General features: G+C 38.4%; 1 protein-coding gene across 1 annotated transcript in view; it reads right to left on the bottom strand.

Annotated features, from left to right (window-relative positions):
• LOC145488602 (uncharacterized) overlaps positions 1-20487 on the bottom strand; it is a 40611-nt gene extending 20124 nt beyond the window's left edge. Inside the window, exons 1-23 of the mRNA XM_081467490.1 lie at positions 20460-20487; positions 19220-19289; positions 18087-18106; positions 16917-17297; positions 15883-16263; positions 15276-15386; positions 15075-15188; positions 14013-14393; positions 13515-13625; positions 12996-13109; positions 12260-12640; positions 11853-11963; positions 11174-11287; positions 10573-10953; positions 9900-10010; positions 9504-9617; positions 2979-3359; positions 2633-2743; positions 2090-2203; positions 1101-1481; positions 910-1020; positions 586-702; positions 56-172 (exon numbers count right to left, since the gene is read on the bottom strand). Coding sequence (XP_081323616.1) covers positions 56-172; positions 586-702; positions 910-1020; positions 1101-1481; positions 2090-2203; positions 2633-2743; positions 2979-3359; positions 9504-9617; positions 9900-10010; positions 10573-10953; positions 11174-11287; positions 11853-11963; positions 12260-12640; positions 12996-13109; positions 13515-13625; positions 14013-14393; positions 15075-15188; positions 15276-15386; positions 15883-16263; positions 16917-17297; positions 18087-18106; positions 19220-19269 — 4207 coding nt within the window. The 5' untranslated portion in view covers positions 19270-19289; positions 20460-20487. The remainder of the gene's footprint in view (positions 1-55; positions 173-585; positions 703-909; positions 1021-1100; positions 1482-2089; positions 2204-2632; positions 2744-2978; positions 3360-9503; positions 9618-9899; positions 10011-10572; positions 10954-11173; positions 11288-11852; positions 11964-12259; positions 12641-12995; positions 13110-13514; positions 13626-14012; positions 14394-15074; positions 15189-15275; positions 15387-15882; positions 16264-16916; positions 17298-18086; positions 18107-19219; positions 19290-20459) is intronic.
• Positions 20488-23777: the final 3290 nt, after the last annotated feature.

Here is a 23777-nt window from a genome sequence, read left to right as displayed (position 1 = left end):
TGATCAAAAAAATAGTGTAATCAAAATGAACACTTTAATAGACATTGTGGAAAACCTTGGTCGCAATGTTTTCCTGTGAATTCAGGGGGGCAAGAACATTGAAATCCACCAACGCTGTTGACACAGGTGGCGCCATTTTTACACGGCTTGCTTGTGGAACACTCATTGACGTCTGGAAATAAATCATAACAAAATTAGAACGCTTCACACATAAAGAGACTGTATAACGCTGTGCAAACTTTAAATCAGCAGCATTGTGGCCTCGAGTGGATAGTTGCAGCTCAGGTTAAGTTTTAAAGAAGGCTCAGCTAATAGAGCGTTTAGTTTCAAATCAAAACCTGTCGTTTCTTTATGATCGTCCCCTGTTTGTTGTTGCTGTTGCTGTTGCTGTAGCTCTTGATTTGCCAACGCCCCATATTTTTCGTCTTTTTTACAATTGGTTGTACTACATTTTTGGCCCGTTTTATGCCTAACGAGTACCCCATTGAGACTCTCAGATATCCACCCTGTAACCTTCTAATACAATCTAGACCTTAACCAAGATTAGCCAAATAACATAATTTTCAGGGACAGCTCTTAAATTACCTTGATCACAATGTTTTCCTTGAAAACCACTGGGGCAACTACATTGATACCCACCAACGGTGTTCACACATGTGGCCCCGTTCTTACAGGGTTTGACTGTAAGGCATTCATTCACATCTAAAAAATATTGATTTTGTTTGTAAATAAGTTATCACTCATGACCATCTAGTAAAACAACAACTTTACTTTTTGAATATTAACCTTGGATGCAATTGCATCCCGTAAATCCGTGTATAACAGAGTTTAGTTTATATAAGCCTAACGTTAAGTTCAAAAACTTGAAAGCTAAGGTTACGTAAGCAACGAGAAAGCACAGTTATTAACCTGTTTCGCAGTTCTTTCCTTCAAAGCCTGGTTTGCAGATGCAAGAATAACCATCTTGTTTTGCGACGCACGTTGCACCATTCTTGCAGGGTTTATTTGCAGTGCACTCGTCTGATCATTGAGAAAACCAGTAGGTTAGTGTAATTTTCAGATCATAAAAATGTCATCGCTTACAGAAGTACTTAACTTACCAAAACCAGCGTTGCCGCAGTATCGAAGCCAGCATACAGGAGTCCTTGCCAGTTTGTAGACATAGAACCCGTTGCATTTCTTAATCTGAATGTTAGCGTGCCAGAGGCAACAGTTGCTGCTCCAGTGAAAACACACTTTTCCATTGACGGTTTCACCAACCTCTGTCGGATGCGAACCGCTTAGCCAACCCGGTGCGTGCGTTCCACAGTAATGTTTTGGAACACAGGAAGTGGGCATCATAGTTCCAGCTGCTCCAGTAAATCTGTACCATTTGGGCGTTACCAGATCTTTCTGGTCACACTTTAGGGTGTTACCTCTGTGGACACTGGCTGCTCTCAATCTGTCATCCAGTTTCTCATAATGCAAACATTCATCGAACACTGAAAGAAATATATAAACAATAGCCTCCATTTGGCGCGAAAATATGCTAGGATATTTGTCCGTAGACATTATCAGTTCCGAGAGGTGAACAGTTTTCCGAGAGCTTAGCTAGTGGAAAACTGTGAGCTTCAAGGAACAGATAATGTCCAAGGACAAATATCCGAGCATATTTTCGCGCCAAATGGAGGCTATTGTGTTTATTACCTTCAGTTCTTTTTCGCAATACGCGCAGTTTTGAAAATTGGGGAATATTCTCGGATATTCCCCAGTTTGAGCTGGGGAATATTCGGTCACGTGACTTATTTAGACCAATCGCTCGCCAGCAAAAATATTTGATGGATGACAAGAATTGATATGTTCCTGTGCCTAATAAAAAATTACCTTGGATCTTAACTTTAAACTACTATACCTACTATACCTACTGTAAACAGAATGAACCTGAGTTGCAAACAGAAATGAAACGTTTTCTTGTCGTTTAAGGTCGCATAATGGAGGTTGTGCATTTCTGATATTTTATTATACATTTTTATCCAACGTGACAGATGAATTTAACAATTAATAACCTCCTGACTTAAATGTGCAAATTCAGCACTGTGTTTATATGAACCTGTCTCGCAGTGTTTCCCGAGAAATCCCGGTCTGCATTTGCATCTGTAGCTTCCTTGTAGATTCTCGCATGTTCCACCGTTAACACAAGGTCTGGTGATACATTCATTGACATCTGAAAATCAAATGATCCCTCTAATTTAAATACAGTTCAATCTCTAATACGGACACCAAGAGACAGAGCATAGTGTTCGCATTTGAGAGCTGGGTCCGTCATCATGAGTATTCGGTAGCTAAAAGAGGTCCATAATGGTCTTTTAGCTCATCTAAATTAATTAATATGCAACCTGTAAAATTACTGTCACCTTTCTTCGTACCTTTTTATGCAATAACAAAAATCTAAGGAGGTAAACTACAAGAGATCTTGTTTTTGATATAAATAATAGTATAACTTGTTTTATTAGGAGCAAAGAAAGGTAAAACGTAAAAACAGAAGTGCGTTTTTTCTGTTGACCTATTAGAATTTTAATTGATCTGGAAAGTTACAAAGATTTTCTCCATAAGTCGGATAGTTTGTAAAAGACGACATTGTGGAAACTATTACCTTGTTCGCAGTTCTTCCCTTGATAGCCAGGTTTGCAAAGGCAGGTATAACCGTCGTTGTTAGTCACACAGGTGGCGCCATTTTGACAAGGTTTGCTTGCTTTGCACGGATCTGTGATAGTTTATGAAACATAACATAGATTAATTAACATATGACTGCCTCCAGTAGATTTCCTTGCCTTCTTTGCTTATTTAGCCAACAATAATTACAAAACTGAATAGACCATAATCTGTCACTCAAGAATTCAAATCAAAAGTATCATTCTTTTGTTTGGTATTTTAATGACCCTAATCAGCAGCAGCAGTAGCAACAACGTTAACAACAATAACATCAACACTGCACTCACCAAATCCTGCATTTCCACAGTAACGAAGCCAACAGACTGGAGTCCTTGCTAACCGGTACACGTAGAAGCCGTTGCACCTCTTTATCTGGATATTAGCATTCCAATTGCAACAGCTACTGGCCCAATGGAAGCACACCTTGGCGTTGACAGTGTCTCCGATCTTTGTTGGATGCGAGCCACTTACCCATCCTGGGGCATGGGTTCCACAGTAATGTTTGGGAACACAGGAAGTTGGCATCCGAGTACCAGCCGCACCAGTAAACCTGTACCATTTGGGTGTTACCAGGTCCTTTTGGTCACACTTTAAAGTGTTTCCTCTTTGAACTCCTGCAGCTCGTATTCTGTCATTCAGAACTTCGTGATGTTTACATTCGTCAAACACTAAGACAGATTAATAACAGTGTGAAAATCACATCAGAAAGGCTTCCCTGCTTTTGCGTAAATTAAACCCTCACTTAATTACAGGAGATGAGGATGGAAATGATGTTTCTAAAAAGGAAGTAAATTATCCAAGCTCACTACAAGTCTGGCTTACTAAGTTACTATTACAATAAACATAACAATTCCCTGGTTAAAAATATATTAAAAACATAAGCTTTCGGCTATCAGTCTATAGCCTTTAACGAATGAAAAATGTGGCGCGCAAGCGAAAATATATACGAATGGGGTGCGAAAAATTGAGAATAAAAACAAACGTGAAAAAAGCATGAAGATAAAAATGTAAATGAGGCCTGATTACAATAAAATAGAGTATTGCCTAGGCAACAGTTTTGAGTTGTTATCCGCGTCGACGGTTTTTGCTGTGCGCCAAGATTCTAGTGTTTTTCGAACGCGGTAATTGCCTTTGTCAATGACACAAGCATTGTCGAAATCAATGGAGTGATTGTTTTGCCACGCATGGTTGGCAACATTAGAGCCATTTGAATAGTTCTTCAAGTTTCGTTGATGTTCCTTTTTTCGGGTTTGGAAGCATCTTCCGGTTTCTCCTATGTAATTCCAAGGGCAGTCTTTACATGGAATTTTGTAAACAACATTACATTGAAAATCTGAGGGCTGTCTGAACTTTGGTGACGGGAATTCTTGTTGAAGGGTTTTAAGTGGTTTGTTGACAACTCGGATATCATTTTTGCGGAGTAATCTTGTGAGGGGCTCGGTTAGGCCGCTGATGTAAGGGAGACATGCAAAACCCTGGTACGTATTAGACGGATCAGCCCATTTGAAGAACATAGAAACCAGTTCTTCTGGTGGAGGAACTGTAGATGGGGGTGGCTTCTTATTGAGGATGTTAGAAATAACAGCCGGTGGGTAACCATTAGCTTCTAACGCGGCCCTAACATGATTGGTTTCACGTGTTTTTCCTTCAAAGCTGCTAGGGAGGTTGGATGCCCGGAACAGGAGGGTCGAGGCCGTGCTGATTTTGTGTTCTTTTGCATGATGGGAAGAGAAATCCAAATAACGGTCAGTATGGGTTGGCTTCCGAAATATATCAATAAAGGCAACTCCATTTCTTCTGGAAACCAAGGTGTCTAAGAAGGCAATTTGGCCGTTGTTTTCAAGTTCGATTGTGAAAGAAATTTTGGGATCACAGGCGTTAAGAGTATCGTGGAAGGAAGAAACGGCGTCCTTCTTGATAATCACAAAGCTGTCGTCAACATATCGTTTCCAAACCCTTGGTGGGACTGGTGAGGTACTGATAGCTAAATCCTCGATCACTTCCATACAGAGGTTAGCAACAATTGGGCTAACTGGACTGCTCATTGCACAGCCGAAGATCTGTTTGTATATGCAGTTATTATAGACAAATAATTGTTTGAAAGAGTGAAATGATTTTAAGGAAAACGACCACTTTTTTAAGTTTAAAAAACATGTTTCGACAGAACTTCTGTCATCTTCAGTTGAATGAATGATTACAAAGCAAGTTGAATAATAAGTAGGCAAAAATGCTAATTAAGACAAATAGTAACAACAGAACGTGAAAAGGTGTAAATTAAAAGGATAATTTTAGATTTACATGGTGTAATTGCTGATTGAGGCAAGGTAGTTCTTTTTTAATATGGATAGCCTCCTTTATCTTGAGTTGAAAGCTGGTAGTGGCGTGATCTAAAATATGAAAGCAGTCTATTGAACACAATGAGCGACAACGTTCAGAATTCTGAAGATGTTTGAAGATGTGAGAGGCCCTATCAACGGCTAAGTGCTCACGTACGCGTGTGGAAAAATGTCGGGAGGTTTCGCCGACATAACAGGCATTACAGCCCGCACATGTAAACTTATAAACTACACGTGAACGAAGCCCGCTGGGGATAGGGTCTTTCACACCAAAAAGGTTACCTATCTTAAAGGAAGAAAAAACTAATTTGATGTCTAAATCATTACAATAGCGTTTGATTAAGTGCCGAATCTTCTTCTGAGTGATGACAGAAAAATGGCCTATGTACGGCAGCTTAAAGTAAAACGTGGGCGAGGTGGTAAGGGGGTAGCCCCGGGGACAATGATTGCTATGGGCCCCAGTGATGTAACGGTTAACCACTTTTTCAATTAAATGGGCAGGGAAAAGGTTCTTTTTGAGAATTTCAGTAAGCTTGGTTATATCCTCGTGTAACCCCAACCAAGTGTTGTTGATCTTGTAGGCCCTGTCAACAAGAGTCCTAATGAGACCTACTTTGTATGAGTACGAGGTGAAGCTAAAATAATTAGTTAATAACCCAGTAAAGGTTTTCTTACGGTAAACCCTAGTTAGGAAGGAATTAGTGTCACTATTATCAATAAGAACATCTAGAAAGGGTAATTTGCGATTAAGTTCTTTTTCCATAGTAAACCTTATGTTGGGGTGCCTAGAGTTAATGTAGTCAAAAAATATAACAGCATCGTGCTCCGAGTGAAATAAACAAAAAGTGTCGTCAACATACCTACGATAAAATAAAATTTTAGAGCATTGAAAATTTTCCAACCATAGTTTTTCATGATGTCCCATAAAAAGATTGGCTAATACGGGAGCAAGGGGAGACCCCATGGCCACACCGTCAATTTGGTCATAGAAAGAACCGTTAAATAAGAAATGGGTCTGGGCGGTGGCTACAGTGAAAAGGCTTCTAAGTTCCGGTTTACTTAACTTAAGGTCAGGATTGCCCTCGGAAATGTAATTGACCGCCAGGTCAATACATTCCTCAAGAGGTATGTTAGTAAAGAGACTTTCCACATCGAAGGAAACCATAAATTTACCAAACATAGATAAAGATTGAATGTCCTGTACAAAAGTAAAAGTGTCTGTAGCACAGTGTTCAGTTGGGATGTGCGGCGCCAAAAGATTGCATAGATATTTGGCCAGGTTATAATTGTAGGTTCCAATAGAAGACACGATGGGGCGAAATGGCGGAGTTGAGTTAGGTCCAAAATCCTTGTGCATTGTGGGGAGGCCATAAATTCTTGCTGGTTGAGAGCCTTTGGGATAGATGTTTTCGTACACTTCGTTGGCAAGGTGACCATCTTTCTTCAACTTTCGGAGAAGTCGCTGCAGAAAGAAAGATGGTCACCTTGCCAACGAAGTGTACGAAAACATCTATCCCAAAGGCTCTCAACCAGCAAGAATTTATGGCCTCCCCAAAATGCACAAGGATTTTGGACCTAACTCAACTCCGCCATTTCGCCCCATCGTGTCTTCTATTGGAACCTACAATTATAACCTGGCCAAATATCTATGCAATCTTTTGGCGCCGCACATCCCAACTGAACACTGTGCTACAGACACTTTTACTTTTGTACAGGACATTCAATCTTTATCTATGTTTGGTAAATTTATGGTTTCCTTCGATGTGGAAAGTCTCTTTACTAACATACCTCTTGAGGAATGTATTGACCTGGCGGTCAATTACATTTCCGAGGGCAATCCTGACCTTAAGTTAAGTAAACCGGAACTTAGAAGCCTTTTCACTGTAGCCACCGCCCAGACCCATTTCTTATTTAACGGTTCTTTCTATGACCAAATTGACGGTGTGGCCATGGGGTCTCCCCTTGCTCCCGTATTAGCCAATCTTTTTATGGGACATCATGAAAAACTATGGTTGGAAAATTTTCAATGCTCTAAAATTTTATTTTATCGTAGGTATGTTGACGACACTTTTTGTTTATTTCACTCGGAGCACGATGCTGTTATATTTTTTGACTACATTAACCCTAGGCACCCCAACATAAGGTTTACTATGGAAAAAGAACTTAATCGCAAATTACCCTTTCTAGATGTTCTTATTGATAATAGTGACACTAATTCCTTCCTAACTAGGGTTTACCGTAAGAAAACCTTTACTGGGTTATTAACTAATTATTTTAGCTTCACCTCGTACTCATACAAAGTAGGTCTCATTAGGACTCTTGTTGACAGGGCCTACAAGATCAACAACACTTGGTTGGGGTTACACGAGGATATAACCAAGCTTACTGAAATTCTCAAAAAGAACCTTTTCCCTGCCCATTTAATTGAAAAAGTGGTTAACCGTTACATCACTGGGGCCCATAGCAATCATTGTCCCCGGGGCTACCCCCTTACCACCTCGCCCACGTTTTACTTTAAGCTGCCGTACATAGGCCATTTTTCTGTCATCACTCAGAAGAAGATTCGGCACTTAATCAAACGCTATTGTAATGATTTAGACATCAAATTAGTTTTTTCTTCCTTTAAGATAGGTAACCTTTTTGGTGTGAAAGACCCTATCCCCAGCGGGCTTCGTTCACGTGTAGTTTATAAGTTTACATGTGCGGGCTGTAATGCCTGTTATGTCGGCGAAACCTCCCGACATTTTTCCACACGCGTACGTGAGCACTTAGCCGTTGATAGGGCCTCTCACATCTTCAAACATCTTCAGAATTCTGAACGTTGTCGCTCATTGTGTTCAATAGACTGCTTTCATATTTTAGATCACGCCACTACCAGCTTTCAACTCAAGATAAAGGAGGCTATCCATATTAAAAAAGAACTACCTTGTCTCAATCAGCAATTACACCATGTAAATCTAAAATTATCCTTTTAATTTACACCTTTTCACGTTCTGTTGTTACTATTTGTCTTAATTAGCATTTTTGCCTACTTATTATTCAACTTGCTTTGTAATCATTCATTCAACTGAAGATGACAGAAGTTCTGTCGAAACATGTTTTTTAAACTTAAAAAAGTGGTCGTTTTCCTTAAAATCATTTCACTCTTTCAAACAATTATTTTGTCTATAATAACTGCATATACAAACAGATCTTCGGCTGTGCAATGGGCAGTCCAGTTAGCCCAATTGTTACTAACCTCTGTATGGAAGTGATCGAGGATTTAGCTATCAGTACCTCACCAGTCCCACCAAGGGTTTGGAAACGATATGTTGACGACAGCTTTGTGATTATCAAGAAGGACGCCGTTTCTTCCTTCCACGATACTCTTAACGCCTGTGATCCCAAAATTTCTTTCACAATCGAACTTGAAAACAACGGCCAAATTGCCTTCTTAGACACCTTGGTTTCCAGAAGAAATGGAGTTGCCTTTATTGATATATTTCGGAAGCCAACCCATACTGACCGTTATTTGGATTTCTCTTCCCATCATGCAAAAGAACACAAAATCAGCACGGCCTCGACCCTCCTGTTCCGGGCATCCAACCTCCCTAGCAGCTTTGAAGGAAAAACACGTGAAACCAATCATGTTAGGGCCGCGTTAGAAGCTAATGGTTACCCACCGGCTGTTATTTCTAACATCCTCAATAAGAAGCCACCCCCATCTACAGTTCCTCCACCAGAAGAACTGGTTTCTATGTTCTTCAAATGGGCTGATCCGTCTAATACGTACCAGGGTTTTGCATGTCTCCCTTACATCAGCGGCCTAACCGAGCCCCTCACAAGATTACTCCGCAAAAATGATATCCGAGTTGTCAACAAACCACTTAAAACCCTTCAACAAGAATTCCCGTCACCAAAGTTCAGACAGCCCTCAGATTTTCAATGTAATGTTGTTTACAAAATTCCATGTAAAGACTGCCCTTGGAATTACATAGGAGAAACCGGAAGATGCTTCCAAACCCGAAAAAAGGAACATCAACGAAACTTGAAGAACTATTCAAATGGCTCTAATGTTGCCAACCATGCGTGGCAAAACAATCACTCCATTGATTTCGACAATGCTTGTGTCATTGACAAAGGCAATTACCGCGTTCGAAAAACACTAGAATCTTGGCGCACAGCAAAAACCGTCGACGCGGATAACAACTCAAAACCGTTGCCTAGGCAATACTCTATTTTATTGTAATCAGGCCTCATTTACATTTTTATCTTCATGCTTTTTTCACGTTTGTTTTTATTCTCAATTTTTCGCACCCCATTCGTATATATTTTCGCTTGCGCGCCACATTTTTCATTCGTTAAAGGCTATAGACTGATAGCCGAAAGCTTATGTCTTTAATATATTTTTAACCAGAGAACGTTTTTATTCCAATATGTCTTATCCTGGTTACAGTTCTATTTTTACTCATAACAATTCCCAAATGAGATACCAACCGATCTCGCAATGCTTGCCGAGGAATCCCTGTTTACACTTGCATCTGTAGCTTCCCTGTAGATTCTCACACGTTCCACCGTTGAGACAAGGTTTAGTGATACATTCATTCACATCTTGAAATAAAATCAAAGGTTACACGTTATACAATACTTGCCAAAAGAAGCTGGCATGAAATATAATTTAACCAGTTTTAACCATATTATTCTTCTACGTTTTTTGCTACATGTGAAGCCGTAAAGCGTCTTTCAGCAGATCCTTAGTATTGGCCTAAAATAAAGTCTATTTGTCCGGGATCTCTTTCTCGATATTTCAGAATCTTATGTTTCTGAAAAATGATGTTGCAACAGTCAGTGTCATATGATGTGGTACTCTCAAACAAAACTCAGCTGACTTGCCTTGCTCGCAATTTCTTCCCTGGTAGCCAGGCTTACAGAGACAAGTGTAATCACCATTGTTATTAACACAGGTGGCGCCGTTTTGGCAAGGCTTGCTTGCTTTACATGGATCTAGGAAAGTAAGAATTAAAAAAGAAAATCCTCCTCAATAATGTTATACCAAGAATTTGGCGAGCGGTTCGTCGTTTCGATGTCTGTACATCATTATCAAGAATTAAAATCAATAAAACTGTAAAAGCAAGAGTAAGTTCAGAGCGGTTGAAATTAATAGATGGAACGCCCTTGTTTGTGCACAATGCTTATTTAAATAAAATATCGTCCCACAAATTGAATTTAACGTGTACAGTGATTCAATTTGCACGAAAGCATTTTAAAGGTTTTCGCACAAAAAATGCCGTATGCTAAATTTTTGCACTCTTAATTTAACGTTTGCAACTTTATTTACGGACTTTTATCATTGATGATATCGAAACGTTGAGCAGGCTTGATTTTTGTAATTCTTAGATCGTGTGGCATATTTATTCATGACTAAGCTTGTTAGATGCCCGTAGAGTTCAGATTGTATAAAAAACTCAGATAAGGAAGAAATAACCATTTAATCCAAGCTGTTTGCTTAATGTAATCTATAATGTTTTGTATTGCAACAGTGGCAAGAGCAAAGTTTACCACATACCAAACCCTGCATTTCCACAGTAACGCAACCAGCATACAGGTGTCCTTGCCAGCTTATACACGTAAAACCCCGTGCATTTCTTTATCTGGATGTTAGCATGCCAATTGCAACAACTTCCACTCCAATGGAAACACACTTTGCCGTTGACAACTTGTCCGACGCTTGTTGGATGCGAGCCGCTTAGCCATCCAGGGGCATGGGTTCCACAGTAATGCTTTGGAACACAGGAAGTTGGCATCTGAGAGCCAGCTGCACCAGTAAACCTGTACCATTTGGGCGTTACCAGGTCCTTTTGATCACACTTTAAAGTATTTCCTCTGTGAACTCCTGCAGCTCGTATTCTGTCACTCAGAACTTCGTAATGTTTACATTCGTCAAAGACTAAGACAGATGAAAAAACGTATGAAAATCATATGGCTATTTTTGCGTAGACTAAACGCTCACTTTATTACAGGAAATGTAATCAATCAATCAATCAGTCAATCAATCAATAAATAAATAAATAAATAAATATTATTTCTAAAAATTGATAAGTTATTCAAGTTGGATAAGTGCGTTACCTTGGCCATTAACATAACAAATTTCATACTGATATACCAACCGATCTCGCAATGCTTGCCAAGGAATCCCTGTCTACACTTGCATTTGTAGCTTCCTGGCAGATTTTCGCACATCCCTCCGTTAATGCAAGGTCTAGTAATACACTCATTCGCATCTAGAAATAAAATTCAGCGTTAGATGTTAATGTTCGCCGCTATTAATACAATAACTGGGAAAAAAACGGTAAAAACGAACAATAAAGTCCTGCGTTTCGGAATAGTTATGACTCCATTATCAAGGAAAGAGCTTTAAAGAGAGCTTGAAAGCCAAATCACGTGCAATCACATTCCATTCGTGCGAAAGTATTTTCATAATCTTAGCACCCTTTTATGTTAATTCTTCGCGCCAAAATCGCTTTAAATGCGCTAATTTGTATGATCTAATATATATTTTTCCTTGATAATGGTGTCATGTCTACTCCGAAACGTCGGATTTTATCGTTCGTTTTTACCGTTTTGTTTTAAGAAATCTCTTTTAATAGTGGGAAAGAGAAATACAAACTCCTGAATACAACCTATGGGTTCTCAGTCGTTGCCTTTCTTTTCTGGTCATCATTAAAAGAATCACTTCCATAATCACATGGGTATTTGTATCAGCATATAAATACCTGTCTATTTTAAAATTATCTATGATTTTCAACTATATAACATTTTTATCCGAACTAAGTTACGATGAGTTACCTTGTTCACAGTTTATCCCCTGATAGCCAGGCTTACATTGGCAAGTGTAACCGCCATTGTTATTGACACAGGTGGCGCCATTTTGACAAGGTTTGCTTGCTTTACATGGATCTAGGTGGGTTAAAAGAAGAGAAAAATGTAAATTAAAGGCAAGTGAAAAACTTATTTATGGACAGCAACAGGTAGCTGTGCCTAAAATGAAAAATCTCTTGCCCAGTTACGTTTTTAAAACAACCTGAAAGTTTCATCACGCCAACATTCACCGTCATGGCATTGTTCTTGGCTTTACAATTCCAAATAAACTTGCCCAAAAGAATAAACTGAAATTTTGTACACTTTATTTCCCAAAAAGATTTTTTCATATATATACATCAATCATCAGCGATCTCAAACAAGCTGGAACGTACCAAATCCTGCATTTCCACAGTAACGAAGCCAACACACTGGTGTCCTGACAAGTTCATACACGAAAAAATTGGTGCACTTCTTTATCTGGACGTTGGCATGCCAATGGCAGCAGCTTCCACTCCAATGGAAGCACACTTTGCCGTTGACAACTTGTCCTACGTTTGTTGGATGGGATCCGCTTAGCCACCCCGGTGCATGCGTTCCACAGTAATGCTTTGGAACACAGGAGGTAGGCATCATAGTTCCAGCTGCTCCAGTAAATCTGTACCATTTGGGTGTTGCAAGGTCTTTCTGGTCACATTTTAGGCTGTTACCTCTGTGGACACTTGCGGCACGTTGTCGATCATTCAGTTGCTCATAATGTAAGCAAGGGTCAAACACTAGACAAAAACAATTGGCGGTAATGAAATTAAGAGTACTTATAAATCCTTTATCACCTCTGCAATTATGAAGCAAAAGGTAAAGTAGCCCAAGCGGCCTGAAAACAAGGTTTGGATATTGTAGTACAATTCTTACGGGCAGACCACTTTTGAGGCTACCATTATATGTTTTACTTCACACGCTAATATCAGAAGTATTAGATTCGGTTTTCGCATAAACAGGAATCAATATCAAATCCTCTTTTTGTGTTATCCTCCCACACTAGGGCAGGTAACGCAGAATCAAACCCTTATAATTTTCGCTGCCCTGGTCAACCTCATCTAGTAATTGTAGTTAAGATTTTAAAATATTAACCAGTTTCGCAATGTTTCCCCAGAAATCCTGGTCTACACTTGCATCTGTAGTTTCCTTGCAGGTTTTCACATGTTCCACCGTTAACACAAGGCTTTGTTATACACTCGTTGATATCTGAAAAGAGATTCCAAGTCTCGCTTTTAACTAAGCTTTCTTACAGTGCTAAAATATTTGTATTTACTTATCGTTTTAGATCGGGGAGGGCGAGGCATGGAAGCTGCCGGGAATTGTTCACGTTGATTTGAGACGACTACTCAAACTATAACGTTCAAACTGTATGACTTTTATCAATACTAATCTGAGAACATTCTGGTCTCATTTTATTTATCATTTCACGACAACCATGTTTTCAAAGCCTGACAAACGTATTGACCTTGAATTGAGCATCTTATTTCAAGTCTTACTGAGGGTCATTTCATTTATGGTTCAGAGGGCACCGTTCTGAGCATGTCCGTATTATAAGACCTTGACACTTAGCTTTTAACCCACATTTGTAGAATTTAGCGAAAAGTCTCTCACCTTGTTCGCAGTTCACCCCTTGAAATCCAGGTTTACACAGGCAAGTATAACCATCATTCTTTGCGATACAGGAAGCACCATTTTGACACGGCTTATTCGCTTTGCATGCATCTTGGGACAAGACAAATAATGATATTCTGTGCTTATATCTTTTTTACTCATAAAACTTCGAATCATGGTTAAAGTCGTATTCGAAAAACGTCCAAAAAAGATACGGTAAGCATATAACACTGATAGTAATTAGTAGTACAAATCTGATCTGCCAAGTCTAATTCGTTTAGGACAGGAAAGACATCAACAAAGATTAAACGTCGTAGATTTAATGGTTTATAGAGTTTTAAACAGGTTACAAATGAAATTTCCACTGTTGGAAAAGAACACTGTAGCAAAATACATGACAAACATGATAGCAATAGTAAATGAATCTATAGCAACAAAAAAAATCTATAATCTACAAATCTATAACAAATAAAACTATGATACTTCATTAAAATTTACCAAATCCTGCATTTCCACAGTAACGAAGCCAGCATACTGGAGTCTTGGCTAATTTGTACACATAGAAGCCGTTGCACCTCTTTATCTGGATGTTAGCATGCCAACGGCAGCAGCTTCCACTCCAATGGAAGCACACTTTCCCGTTGACAACTTGCCCGACGTTCGTTGGATGGGATCCGCTTAGCCATCCGGGAGCGTGCGTACCACAGTAATGCTTTGGAATACAGGAGGTGGGCATCATAGTTCCAGCTGCTCCGGTAAATCTGTACCATTTGGGCGTTACCAGATCTTTCTGGTCACACTTTAGGGTGTTACCTCTGTGGACACTGGCTGCTCTCCATCTGTCATTCAGTACCTGATAGTGCGAGCATGCGTCCAGGGCTGAAACAATGCAATGATTTGTTTTAGCATTTTAATTTGATCATTAACCTCGACGCTGAGCTTGACTTACTTTGAAAGACATTTTCAGAGCAAGGAATCTTGAAACACCAAATCAATGATTATAAAATTTATAATCTCTACCAGTGAACTATCTTAAACGACTTAAGTGCTACTGATAAAAAATGGTGAAATAGCTAACAGAACTGCTTTCAAATCTTGGAACTGTAAGTGGAAACGAGTAAAACGTAATACAGCTAGCAGCCGTGGGGATTAACATCAGTGTAGAGCGTATTCACTCACGTGTCCAGCAGCCATGCAAATATATTTTAACAGGAGAAAGTGTTTACGTAAGAAAAGAGTTTAACTCCCACAGGATTGGTTTGGTACACCAACGTGGCCGCCGTTTCATTGTTTTGGAACACCAATATGGCTGCCATGACGTCATGTGCGTACGCTCCGTTGAGCCAGTCATATAAAGGTTTCTTTTACAATTTTGTACTGGCACTTCCCAAAACCATAGAAAATGTGAAAAATATGTGTCCAAGAGAAAGGAGAATAGTCGTTGAACGATAATCAAAAGTTAGTCTTCGAACTGAAAGATTTTTGTATTCCTTACCGGTAAAAAGAAGCTGAAAACAAGCGAAAGCAAAGCAAACAAATTTATACGTCTTGTGCACCCACCAGTCTCGCAGTGTTTTCCAACAAATCCCGGTTTGCAGTTACACTTGTAACTTCCTGGTAGATTCTGGCATGCTCCACCGTTAAGGCACGGTCGGGTATTGCACTCATTTACATCTGAGAATAAATCAACGCAGGTAATGTCGAAAATTGCTCATAGTGGAGAACGAGAATACTTCTTTAACACTTGTTTTGCATTCCTACCTTGTTCGCAGTTGATTCCCTGATAACCAGCCTTGCAGAGGCAAGCGTAACCATCATTCTTTAATTTGCAGGTAGCGCCATTTTTACACGGGTTGTTTATCTTGCATATATCTTGATGAATGAAGAGGGAAAATTGCTTTGTTAATTATATATTTCGCTTTGTAAAATTCTTCCACCGTATGCATTATATTACTTTTGTTTGTGTGAACATTCCATCGCATCATACACGCACCATCATCGCTTCTCAATATCATCTTATTGTTTACAAAGGTGTTATAATCATGATTAAGAAAAAGAATTACCACATTACATAGCGTCGATGCCCCGGCTCCGAGAGAGCGGTGGAAATCGAGCCTAAATACTGAATGATTCAATGGTTTGAAATTAAGACCGTACAAAAGTTGACGATTTTCAAGAACTCAAGGACAAAGTATCCTCAGAGGTGCGACATATGTTCAAAAACAATGGGAAGTCACTTAGCTTATATACCCAAACCACATTTCTGAGGCTTCCAAAAGCTGTTCCCACTATTTGTAAAAGTCGGGTACAAGTTCAACAAGGCCAATCGGATCAAAAATAAAGTAAATTGAATCGAATTCAGATTTACCATATCCTGCATTTCCGCAATAGCGAAGCCAACATACGGGTGTGCTTTCAAGTTTGTAAACGTAAAAACCATTGCATTTCTTAATCTGGACGTTAGCATGCCAGTGGCAACAACTCCCTCCCCAGTGGAAACAAACTTTCCCGTTGACGGTCTGTCCGACGCTTGTTGGATGCGAGCCACTTAGCCATCCTGGCGCGTGCGTTCCACAGTAATGTTTTGGAACACAGGAGGTGGGCATCATATTGCCTGATGCTCCGGTAAACCTGTACCATTTGGGTGTTAACAGGTCCTTCTGGTCGCATCTTAAGAAGTTACCTCTGTGAACACCGGCAGCACGAGTTCTGTCGTTGAGCTGTATGTGGCTAGTGCATCCATCTGACCCTTTAAAGAGGAAAGTTCATAGGCTAAAGAGTAAGAATAAAATTGTCAAGAAGTACGTATAAATAAAAAGAGCGTAAAGAGCTGATTTTCGACATATCTGTTTACAGTTTTTCCTAGTTTCCTCATTTTCCTTGTGAGTAAGCTAAAGGAGTTTCACAGGACACCCAGAATAAAAGGAGAAGAAAAAAGTCCGCATAAAACTTTCCTTATGTTACAATCTAAAGGAAAAGGAAGTGTTAAAAATTCGGGAAAGAGTTGGGAAATGAACGAAGGAAAGAATATGGAAGGAGCTATCGACAGCTCATCTCTCATAGCGCGAGACGCTAAGGGTGTCGTGGAGTAGGATTGACCTAGTGGTGAGCGATCTAGTCTTTCACCAATGTGGCCTGGGTTCGATTCCGGCCCGGTGTCATATGTGGGTGGAGTTATCCGGGTACTCCGGTTTTCCTCCCTCCTGAAAAACTAGCATTCTATCAAGATAGAGGCTACAGCTTATGTGGCTCCCTCTATAGATTTTATAATTTTAACACGACCAGCAGGAGGAATACTTTGGAGACCTTATGCGTCGCATGGCATGGAAAAGGAGGAAGAGGGGGAGAAGGATGACGATTGCAATCGGTCCACGTCGTTAAAAAAACTTTTAAGACACTTACCAAACCCTCCATTTCCACAATAACGAAGATAACAACATGGGGTTTTGCCAAGCTTGTAGATGTAAAAACCACTGCATTTCTTGACCTGGATAATTGTCGACCAGCGGCAACAGTTTCCTGACCAATGAAAGCAAACCTTGCCGTTGATAATCTGTCCAGTCCTTGTCGGATGCGGAGTACTCAACCATCCGGGTGCGTGGGCTCCGCATCGATGCTTCGGCACGCACGCAGTAGGCATCTCATAGCCTGCCGCTCCAGTGAATCGGTACCACCTAGGGCTACGAATGTCCCTTTGGTCACATCTTAGGAAGTTGCCTCTGTCGACACCAGCAGCTCTGTTCCTGTCGTTTATCACATGGTAGTGATAACAGTAGTCATGTCCTAAATTGATTAAATTTCGAGAAAAAGAGAAAATGCAATGATTGTGTTGCTTGTTCAATACGTTTGTCTGAATCCAAAAACAAGATACGGACGGAATTAATGAATAAAATTGCAAGAGCAATTTTAAATGTTTTTTTTTTTAAATTTCCTAGCACATAGGCCTTCGTCTTAAGTTTAACCATGCTACTTATGTTGATACTGTCAACAGCAAATTTCCGGCTGAATGATACTTTGAGATGGTTAGTTTTATTCTGTCTCTTAAATAACATTTTCTCCAGAATGCAGCTTCAATGCCATTTCACTCAATATTTTACTGCTCTAGTTGGAAATTCGAAATTGGGGTTTGAGACATTGTTTAATCTTTAATAAAACTTAAGAAATTCTTAAACGATTTACATTAGCAAGCAAGGTTTGGCTATGGGGTTAACAGATGGTGTTGACAATAAATAGAAGTCGAAGTTCAGAAGGGAGAAACAGTTGAAATGGATCTTATATTCTTGAATTCGCCCTCCTCCTCCCCCCAACCAATATCTAAAGGTGGCCAGAATAGTTTGCTGGATACTGGACACAAGTCTTCGCCCATTTATCGAGGAAACAACTTAAAAATACAGCGAAAGTATCAGATCTCAGAAGCAGAAGTATAGAACTGAGGAAAAATTACAATGATTCACAGGACTATTGATAATTTAATTTATTTAGTTTCTTATAACATTTAACCTCTCAACCGAAAAAGTCTAAAAATTGTGACTGCTTCATTCCTTGTCGTACCCCAGAAAATATTAAACTCACCATATGATTGCTTCCAAGCCCTGAAAGATAAATTAAAACAAGCCCGTCAGTAAGTTATCAAAATTAATTGATATAGAGTATTAAATCAATGTTGTTTGTTCAACATGGGTAGCTCGTAACTCTTCTCACCAAGGAGAACCAGAATATTGATTCGTATTTTGTTTAATCAGAGGTCTCTTTAAACGTATCTCGTGACATGTAGACAATTTGTTTTGTTAAATTAACACAAAACTTAAAAAGACATTTGAACGAGTGTAAAAAAAAAAAAATAGATCACGGCTTAAGTATAAAATTTTGATGATATTCTACCAATTCAATAAAACTGTTCCTACCTATGAAGAGTATCATAAAACAAGCCCATAAATGCCATGACTGTGTTTTAAATAATTAATAAACACGCGAGGTAGTCCCATTCTAGATGTCGCACCACTTATATAATTTCTAGCGGTTCAACCTCCTAACGATGAAAAAGAAAACTAGGGCAGTATAAATTGCTGAGATACACTTAAGGACGTTCGCGCGAAAATTTTCCGACATCGATTTTTTTCTGAGACTTTTACCACTGTAAGATGGGGGGGCACCGACTTCGTTTTGGAGAAAACATGCCCAGAAGAACACCCTAAATCTGAAAAAATCGGACTTCGTTATCGAATAAGGCCACGGTGTCTGTAAGCGCAAAAATATTGCGATTAGATCTTTGAAATGAAATGTTCTCTGCCAAATATTGTTTAAGTGGATCTATTAAGTGAATTTAGTCAACTGGTGAGGTTCTTTAAAGAACAAGTTCGCATTTAGCGACCATAGTTTCACGTGCCTTGCAGCCGCAAGATGGCAGGATTCGATGTCCCGTGGACAGAAATCTTGAAATTTTTTAACTTCCAACATTGATTTTTTGTTCATTTTTGGGCAATGTGGAGATAATTGTAAATAAAATCTGTTTCTGGAAAGAGAAGTAGGGGTTACCGAACGTCCAAGATCGTTAAATCCAGGCAAAGCTATAGCAATGGCTAGCTGCCCTTCTTTTATTACTTAGCGAGCGCTCTCATGTATGACGTGGCGTGTAAATTTGCATGCGCAGAAACAATTAGCGCGAATGTCCTTAAACTGGGTTTAAAACAGTCCAAAATACTTACTGTATCAGAACTAGGAGTGCTAGTATCCATTTCATAATTCCATAATGCATGGCTAGAATCGACCCCACTTCTGAAAGATAAGACAAGCAACTTAGTTTAATTTGAGCCATTGCCATATTTTAAATATCCTCTTTGAGATTAGATTGTGTTAATAACTGTAAATAAAGCGCAACAAAAGCGATTACGGACCAATTAAAACTTAATTGCGCAACAATCTGGCTGGCAGTTAAATTATGAATTTAATACAATTTATATATCTTTAAACAGAGAAGTATAAATGTTGAGCTAACAACGTGGTTATTGCTTCGTTTAATTTGTGAATTGACAAAAAGAGATTTTGCCATGTTTGATTTTCCATTAGAAAGCTTTCGATTCTAACTCTATTTGTATTACGGTGGAAGTAAAATTAAGGGAAATAAAATCATCTCTCTTGCTTTTAGCACGTGCTTCGATTCTTTTAATTAGTATTTGAAGGAAAAAAAAAGAAAAAAGAAGTGAAAGTGAGAATAAACTAATTTTAAGCAACACTGTACTGTTTGCGTCCTGTAATTCCCAATATCATAACATTACCAAAAATTGATTCTCTATTAGCGTAAAAATTTAAAATATAGATATATAGTTTAAGAATCTAAGAATCGCCCTTGGGTACGCGATGTGCGCGCAATACTGAAATGAAAAGAAAGAGGCATGAAAAAAAAAAAAAAAAAAAAAAAAATCAGTTTTGTAGATACACAGAAAAGGATGGCCAGAACTGCTAAAACTTTGAAATGTTAAGATGTGTCAAAAAAAAAATTTCGTCCCATTCTGAGCAATTCAAAACGATTTAACATCAACCTTGCCCTGCAAAGTTTCTTGCCACAGCTATCAACTGAAAAGCGTTAAGACCTGAGTTAGCTACCATTGGGACATGAAATGCACCTATGAAACAGGGCTGTATTAGACTGATACTTCTAATTACAGAGCGAAAATGTAAGTTAGCAAAAATGAGCAGAAGAAGGAATTCAAAAGTAAGTTTCGCCAGGATGCAAAATCCATTGTTGTGCCCGTAAATTTACTTCCAACTGAGAAGGCTTTAAGGATTGTAAGAATTTGGAAATTTCTTTCAAAATTTTCAGCTTGATTAGAAATGGCCAGAAATGAATACCGAGAGAGCCTTGTCTCTAACAATCTTTCTCAGCTCAAGTGAATATACTGTATTTGGCATAGAAACGTAAATGGAATGCATGTAAAAGTCACTTACCTGTCGCAAAGTGTTAGGCAATAAGCTGGTAAAAAGGAAAAGTGCTAATAATTTTCGTCTTGCCCGTTTAAATTTGTGAAGATTGGCAAACAAATATTGCTTTTGTGACACTGTTGATTTCAAAATATTAGATCTTGCCAATTTTAATTTAAAACTAATTTTTAAGTAAATCTTGTGGAAAAATAATAAGACATATTAAAGTTTAGGTCAAGGAAAAGTTTTGCTCTCGAAATCGTTTGTTCCGCTGAGCAGCAGGTGAACAAATGTATCTGAGATGCGTTCTTGTGTTAAAACCAGTTGGGGTGGATCCTTGTCGCAATCGTGAACAAACTGTTTATCTCTTATTGTCATTGAGACTGGACAGAAAAGAGACGTCTGACAACGTTTAGAAAATTAACGGTTCCAATGACGATATATTAAAACTAAGTGAACAAAAAAGTTAACATGCAATACACACAAAATGACGGCAAATCGGGAAATATTATTAACCCAATAAATATGAAATGGAATCGTGGCTGAAAATCACCTAAAAAAGGTCCGAATGTGAATCTGAATATCTCGTAATCGGTTTGGACATAAACTGCCTTATCTAGCAATCAAGAATGATTAGTTTAAAACGTTTTTTATGTATACAAGTAACTTTTTTCCATTCAGTTTGAACTAAAGTCCATCTCAGCCACCGTTGTGGCAACGGTGGTTACGATTGCTGGAAAGAGTAGTTTTTTACAGGACATTTCCTTTTCAGCCGTTGTAGTGATCGTAATGATCACATGGAAACCAGAATTTGCCACCGAAACATATGGCTATATGCTTCACTCTCATACATAACATTAACCAAGAAAGTCTTTTTTTGATCTCTTCAAGTCACTGATAAAGGTCACTGTTTATCAATCTGATCATTTTTAAAGTATTCTCTAATTCTAATACACTCGAATGTAGAAAAACGGCAGTAAGACAATTGTGGAGGGTATATTTTGTATTACATGGAAGTTTAATATATCCTTCTATTGCTTTGTCGGAAAAACGTACGAATTATTCAATGACATAAGTTTTAGAATTGTCATTATACCCACCTTCAATACTGTTCAACCAATTCATTTCTTTATCTCTGTTTTAAGACTTGTCTCTGTTGGTATAAGTTTCCATTGAAAGTAACTAAAAATAGAACATTCTGTAACAGGCTTACTATTCAGACCAGCACAAAAGTGGCCTGTGAAGTTTGCGTCCAGTAAGAGAGTGTAAGCGCTGATTTATATCTTATCTTATAACTTTTTGACATTCTCACAAGCAGAATCTATACTTTGTTGAAGTTTGTTCACGTCGTAGGCGTCTCCATAGCAACCATGTTTCAGATAAAACTTTTGGGACTTTTCTTGAGTATTGGATTTGTAGGCATATTCGCAGGCATTGTAGATAATTATTTTAATGCTGACAGGCACGTTTTGTAGCTTGGAAAAGGGACATTTCAACATGTACTGAGGTAAGCCTACTTTGCATTCGAGCTGTAGTGTTAAAACTTTGCGACATTTATGCGGCAACCACGATTTCAAAGAGCGCCTTACCCAAATTTTAATGTATTTTTTTACTTAAATATCTGTAAATATCATGACTGAGATGTTATTATCACTGAAGTAAACAACTTTGGATGCTTTACATGCCATGATTATTGAGGAGTCGTTATTTTTGAAACTACATACATGTAAGCATGGGGAGGGGGTGTGCAAAGAGTGCTCTCCACCAGACTCAGAAAGAAAAAGAAAACATTCCAAATAGGGTTAAGCATACTTCGGTTAAAACCCGAAAAATTGTACTTAAATTGATTAGTATCTTCTCGCATTTGTTTATGATTTTTGATGTCCCCTTCCTTCGGATATTAACTCATATAACAAAGACATTTAAGCACTGGTGAGGAAAACAAGTGTTTTGGAGGGTATAGCTTATTAGACGAACTCGAGGTCCTAGATAATCGCATCGGATACATGTTCATAGTATTCCAACAAACGGTAAGATATCATCACGGTAGCTGGTCAAGTCATCACCATTCCAATCTGTCTTCTTGCGCTATTCCTATTGCCATCCTGGCTTTTAAAGCGATAAGAGAGCTCTTCGCCTGCTCCTTAAGTTAAAGTGATTCAAAGCTACTCAAATATAATAAAAATTGCTAAAGAGTCTTTAAATCGTAAAAATATCTGGTCAGAACTTATATATTTAAATGAAACAAAATATTTGAAATTGATGTTGTAGAAAATCTGACAAAATACAGTCGTTATGTAAACTTCAAGTTTCGAGGCACACTGAGCCGTTTGCACAAATTGTTTTCAAATAAAGTTGATTCCTTCGTTTCGGCCAGTGAAACGCTTGAGACAACTGGCCTTGCAAAATTATATGTAAATAAATTTAATTTGTTTTGGTCATCTCGAAAAATGTAAATTTCATGTTGTTTTAAGATTGTCCTTACGTTTCAGTGGAACAATATTTTGGAAATTGCTTGTTGTTTCATGGCCAAAAATTAATTTAACATACATTTAAACACAATACACTAACTCAACTTTTTTTAATAACCTAACATGTTGCCATATCGAAAACTATTTAAATGTAAATTCATGATATATTATTTATGATTTATGACACCAAGGGTTGTAACGAAGCGTTAGTAAGTGCAAAAGGCCTGAGTGTTTCACCAGACACTAACAGGGTAATGATATCAAGTTTTTAGCATGTTTTAGGAATTTTAGCAATAGTACACTTAATTATATAAGTTCTGTGGCAGAATTTAGACTCCGTGTTGTGATAAAACTGCCCGATAAGCGACTTACCTAATTTGCTTCAAATTTATCTCCGCTGTTGCTATCAGGCTTTCATCGTCAATTCAGTACAGGTGGCAAAATATTGCATCAGATCAATACAAATCTTAAAACTCAAAGAAACTTAAGCAAAAACTGTTGAAGACGTTTCATGTAACGGTTAATTTTATATTTACCGAATGAACTACACGTTAATGAGTTAAATATAGTAAGAAGTGAAAGTGTTTTCACTTCACCTACAACACAGCATCAGTACGCTTCGAATTCGTTTCCGCGTTCGTCAGAACAACTCGTAATCGACGCACTTTTCGTTGAAAATCAATTTAAAAGCTAGATGTTGTATGCTTGAAATAAAGGGCACAACCCCATGCTAACATTAAATTAACGAAGTGTATGTTTTTTTTATAAAGTTTACAGACAACAAACGCTATTTTTTTTTAATTTTGTATTTTAATATTTTTAGTTGTATAACTAAACCGCTTCGCAAACGCTACAAATAAAGAAGATTGGCGGA

This window comes from Orbicella franksi, chromosome 5 (genome assembly GCF_964199315.1).
Source record: "Orbicella franksi chromosome 5, jaOrbFran1.1, whole genome shotgun sequence".
Taxonomy (NCBI): domain Eukaryota; kingdom Metazoa; phylum Cnidaria; class Anthozoa; order Scleractinia; family Merulinidae; genus Orbicella; species Orbicella franksi.
The sequence above is the reverse complement of the archived record's forward strand: the minus strand, read 5'-3'. Positions and strand labels throughout refer to the sequence as shown.